The sequence below is a fragment of the Triticum urartu genome, chromosome 5 (genome assembly GCF_003073215.2).
Source record: "Triticum urartu cultivar G1812 chromosome 5, Tu2.1, whole genome shotgun sequence".
NCBI lineage: Eukaryota > Viridiplantae > Streptophyta > Magnoliopsida > Poales > Poaceae > Triticum > Triticum urartu.
Window position 1 is genome coordinate 643598825 of NC_053026.1, and position 4424 is coordinate 643603248.

A 4424-nucleotide genomic window follows, 5' to 3' on the forward strand; every position below is an offset into this window, starting at 1 on the left:
GTTGTTGTCCCACACTTCATTTAAAGGTGTATATAATTTTGTGGCCTGGCCAGTTGGAAAAGCTAGATACCACCCGGTCATGAGAGGCTTAATTTGAGTTCAAAGTTCACTTTAGTTGTGCTCGGGGACGCACATGGAAGCAATGCATGTTCTCTTAGCTGCGACCAGGCAACGTATATCTCTACACACACTCAAGCACAAATTCCTTCGGTGCTAAATGGTAGCCTTTTTACTTTCGGCTAGCATGTACTCCTACATAGGTACTGCGTATATAGTCCAACCAAGGATCGAAGCCGACCTATCGGTTTTTACTCATGTCTGTAATGGACTACTCAGAAGAGTACACGTTCGTGTGGAAGCTGCGCAAGTACCTCCTCCTGCTGGCGACGCTGGTCGTCAGCGCCACATACGTCGCCGGGCTCAACCCTCCGGGCGGACTGTTCGTCGACGACGAGGCACCCCACCGCGTGGGCGACCCGGTGCTCGCGAGCACCAATTCCACCCGGTATGATGTCTTCCTCTATTGCAACGCCGCGGCCTTCCTGGCGTCACTTGTCATCGTCATGGCCCTGCTGGACCACCGGATAGTCGGCAACCGTGTCGGGCTCACCGTGCTCCGGTCCGCCATGGTGCTCGACCTGGTGGCGCTCATGGGGGCCTTCGCCGCAGGGAGCTGCCGCAACGTGCGCTTGTCCGTCTACGTCCCGGCGGCGTTCGCCGTGCTGATGGCGTACGTCGCAATCCACCTCCTCGTGGCTGCCTCCCCGCTGAAGAGTGGCCACGCGGGCCATTCGGACGCGGAGGAGGGCCGCCTTAAAGGACGGTGGAAGCTCCCTCTGCTGCTGGCCACCTTCGTGACGCCACTGACCTACGGCGCGGGTCTGGTGCCTCCAGGCGGGTCCTGGTTCGACTCGGGCAATTTTCGGGGGCAGGTCGCCGGCGACCCGATGCTGCAGCGCATCTACCCCCTCCGCTACTTCTTCTTCTTATGCAACACAACGTGCTTCGTGTCGTCCCTCGTCATCATTACCCTGCTCTTGAGCAGGTCGCTGAGTGGCCGTGTCGCCCGGTCGTACGCGCTGCAGGTCTGCGTCCTAGCGGAGCTTCTCTGCCTTATGGGCGCCTACGCTGCTGGGAGCCCCAGGTTTTTAGCGCAGACGGTGCACATCATCTTCCTCGCCGGGTTGATGCTCGTGATCATTGCCCTCGTCGGAAAACTCTCTATGGACAGAGTCAAGAAATTGCTGGCACGCCGTGGCAACTTGGAGCAGGAATCACCGCACGAGTAAGCCCACATGCATGCACCTTGCTCTCTTTTTTCATTCGGTCGATCATATTTTCTCTATACATCAATCACCTGCTCGCTTTTGACATATGAGTATACGATGCATATGTATAGGGTGGTACATCCTGGAGTGCCAAACGAAAGCGACGGGAGCGATGTACACATCCTGGTAGAGTCACAGTCGCTTCTTCTGTTGCTGGCCACGCTCATCACGACGGTGACGTACCAGGAAGGGTTGAATCCGCCGGGCGGCTATTGGCGCGATGAGGACATCGGGGGTTTTCGTGCAGGGCATCCGTCACTTCTCGATGTGTTGCCAAACAGGTACAGTGCCTTCTTCCACTGCAACACGATGGCGTTTGTGGCATCGCTGGTGGTGATCGTCATCGTTCAGAGCAAACGACTGCTCATGTCGGGAGCCGCCATCAGGCTCCAGGTGCTGCAGGTGGCCATAGTACTGAGCCTATTTGGTCTCATGGGCGCATACACTGCCGGGAGCTGCCGGGACATCGCCACCACCATCTATATCTCCGCCTTGGCTGTCGCCAACGTGGTGGCGTTCATCATACTGGGCAGCGGCAGCAAGCGGTCGCTCTGGGTGGAGGCCACGGTCTACATGGGTCTAAAGAAGTTGCACCTCTTAGACGATGATCATGATGACCAAGCCCAACCCAAGAGAGAGGAGGTGCACAGCCTCAAGAAGAAGCGCAAGTCTTTGCTTCAGCTGGCGATCCTCGTAGCCACTGCCACGTACCAAACCGGGCTCAACTCCGCGGGTGGGTTCTGGGAGGTGGGCTATGACTTCTACTTCAAGAAACACCTCACTGATACACTCCTCCTTGGCTACGACCCGAGAAGGTACCTAGTGTTCTTCTACTGCAATGCGGCGGAGTTCATGGCCTCTGTCGCTGTTATCCTCCTCCTGGTGAATCGGCGGCTGCACAAGCAGAGCATACGGAGTAACGTGCTCCAGGCCTGCATCATGATTGGATTTATGGCCCTCAGAACTGCCTACACCGTGGGGAGCACCCACAGAGTGAGCACCTCCATCTATGTCTATGGGCTTGTGGCCGCCGTCATCGCCTACGTTGCCCTGCAACTTCTACCACTCCTTTTTGCGAGGTGCGTCGGGCGGCCGACCGCGCCACGGCTTCCCGCGTGGCTCCGGAAGCTGTTTGAGCCGCTTTCGCTGATGCCCGACGTCCACAACACCAACCTACAACAACAATATACAGACAAGCACATAAAGCACAAGTACATGATGCTTCTCGCTATTCTCACCGCTAGCATGACGTACCAGGCGGGCCTTGTCCCCCCTGGCGGCACCTGGGCCGAATCTACGGGTTTCTACATTGCCGGTGACCCGATCATGTTCGACGTCCAATACTCCCGGTACGCGGCCTTCTTCTACTGCAATGCGACGTCGTTCGCGGCGTCCGTCACACTCATCGTCCTGCTACTGCAGCGCACGGTGAGCCGGCGTGGCGCGCCGCTCAGGGCGATGCAGGCTGCCATGGTGCTGGATCTCGCTGGCCTGCTGGGCGCTTACGCGGCGGGCACCTGCTGGGTGTGGGAGCAGGTGTTCGCGTACCTGACCACGCTCGTTGCGGCCGTGGTTGTCTATGTCACATTGCACGTGCTGATGTGGCGTCGAAAACCTGCGGATCCTGCAGCTCCGCCCACCACCCCCGATTCTTCACATCACCCAGTTGGCAGCATTGTTAACGAGTTGTAGCTTGTTATTGTTTGCGAACTTGTATGAGTGTGTATTGGTTGTACCTTCTGTGGTCCGGTACGTATGTGGCTGCAAATTCCGCTCAATGTGGCTTTCTAGTCATGTGAACTAGATGTGATCTCCTATTTTCCTCTAGCTTAAAACGGCATTCATTGCGTTTTATAGATAAAGCACCAACAACATATAAACTGACGCACGCTACAGAAAATCACAACAATACACACTCACCCAAGACAAGATACATAGGCACCAAACACTAACAACAATAGCAGCCCAAATGACTCGAAGGAGACAACAGAATGACACTAAGCATCACTACGGAGCCGTAGGAGCCCTTCACAGTGAAAGACATCGCGAAGAGGTGATTTTCAAAGTCGATGAACACCAAGACGATGTCTTTAAAAAGGACAAGACACCAGAGCGCCGTCACCGCCTGATCCAGATCAAGATTTTCACCCGGAACATTTGGAAGGACAAGAACCAACCACAACCGAGGCCTAAAAAGGTGGCGTCGTCCACGGGGCCGCCTTCGCCGGCGTGACCAAAGCCAGGCACGCTTTTCACCCAGCAAGCATACTCCGCCTTTGCATATAGGGCGTGGCTAGGCACATGAACCATAGCTGCTCACCGCCCACTCGTCCATGGCAGCTAGCCTCCTGCACCTGAGCCACACGCTCAGACCACGAGTACCACAGATCCCACCACTCGGGCTGCCGCCCAGGAAGCAAGACACCCTAAAGGCCATCGGTGGCTACGGGCGATGAACTGCTACTTGTGAGCTGCGTTGGGTTTTTCCCGGAAGAGGAAGGGAGATGCAATATAGTAGCGAATAGTATTTCCCTCAGTAGAGAACCAAGATTATCGAACCAGTAGGAGATTCACGCAAACAACCGTTGACGGCACCTACACACAAAAGAGCAAATACCTGCACCCAACACAGGTAAGAGGGCCGTCAATCCCCTTGTACTCGTTAATTGCAAGGATTAAAACTGATAGTTTTAGATAGATAAATTGTAAAGTAAAATAAAAGTAAATAAATTGCAGCAAAGTATTTTTGGTTTTTGTAATACGATTAAAAGTAGACCTGGGGCCATAGTTTTCATTAGAGGCATCTCTCTCTTAAACATGGCATATAGTGGGTAAACAAATTACTGTTGGGCAATTGATAGAAAATCGCATAATTATGATGTTATTCATGGCATGATCATGTATATAGGCATTACGTTCTTGACAAGTAGACCGACTACTGCTTGCATCTACTACAATTACTCTATCAATCGACCGCTATCCAGCATGCATCTATGGTATTAAGTTCATGACAAACATGTTGGGAAATGTTGCCTGGAAAACAAAAAAATTCTACGCATGCTACCTCTTGAGCACTGCGTTGGTTTTCCCCGAAGA

General features: G+C 53.9%; 1 protein-coding gene across 1 annotated transcript; it reads left to right on the forward strand.

The window, feature by feature from the left end:
- The first annotated feature begins 306 nt into the window (after positions 1 to 306).
- Positions 307 to 3201, forward strand: LOC125506450. The gene is made up of 2 exons (XM_048671264.1): positions 307 to 1285; positions 1400 to 3201. Exons 1-2 carry the CDS (start codon positions 315 to 317, stop codon positions 3018 to 3020), a joined length of 2592 nt encoding a protein of 863 aa, XP_048527221.1. The 5' UTR covers positions 307 to 314; the 3' UTR covers positions 3021 to 3201.
- Positions 3202 to 4424: the final 1223 nt, after the last annotated feature.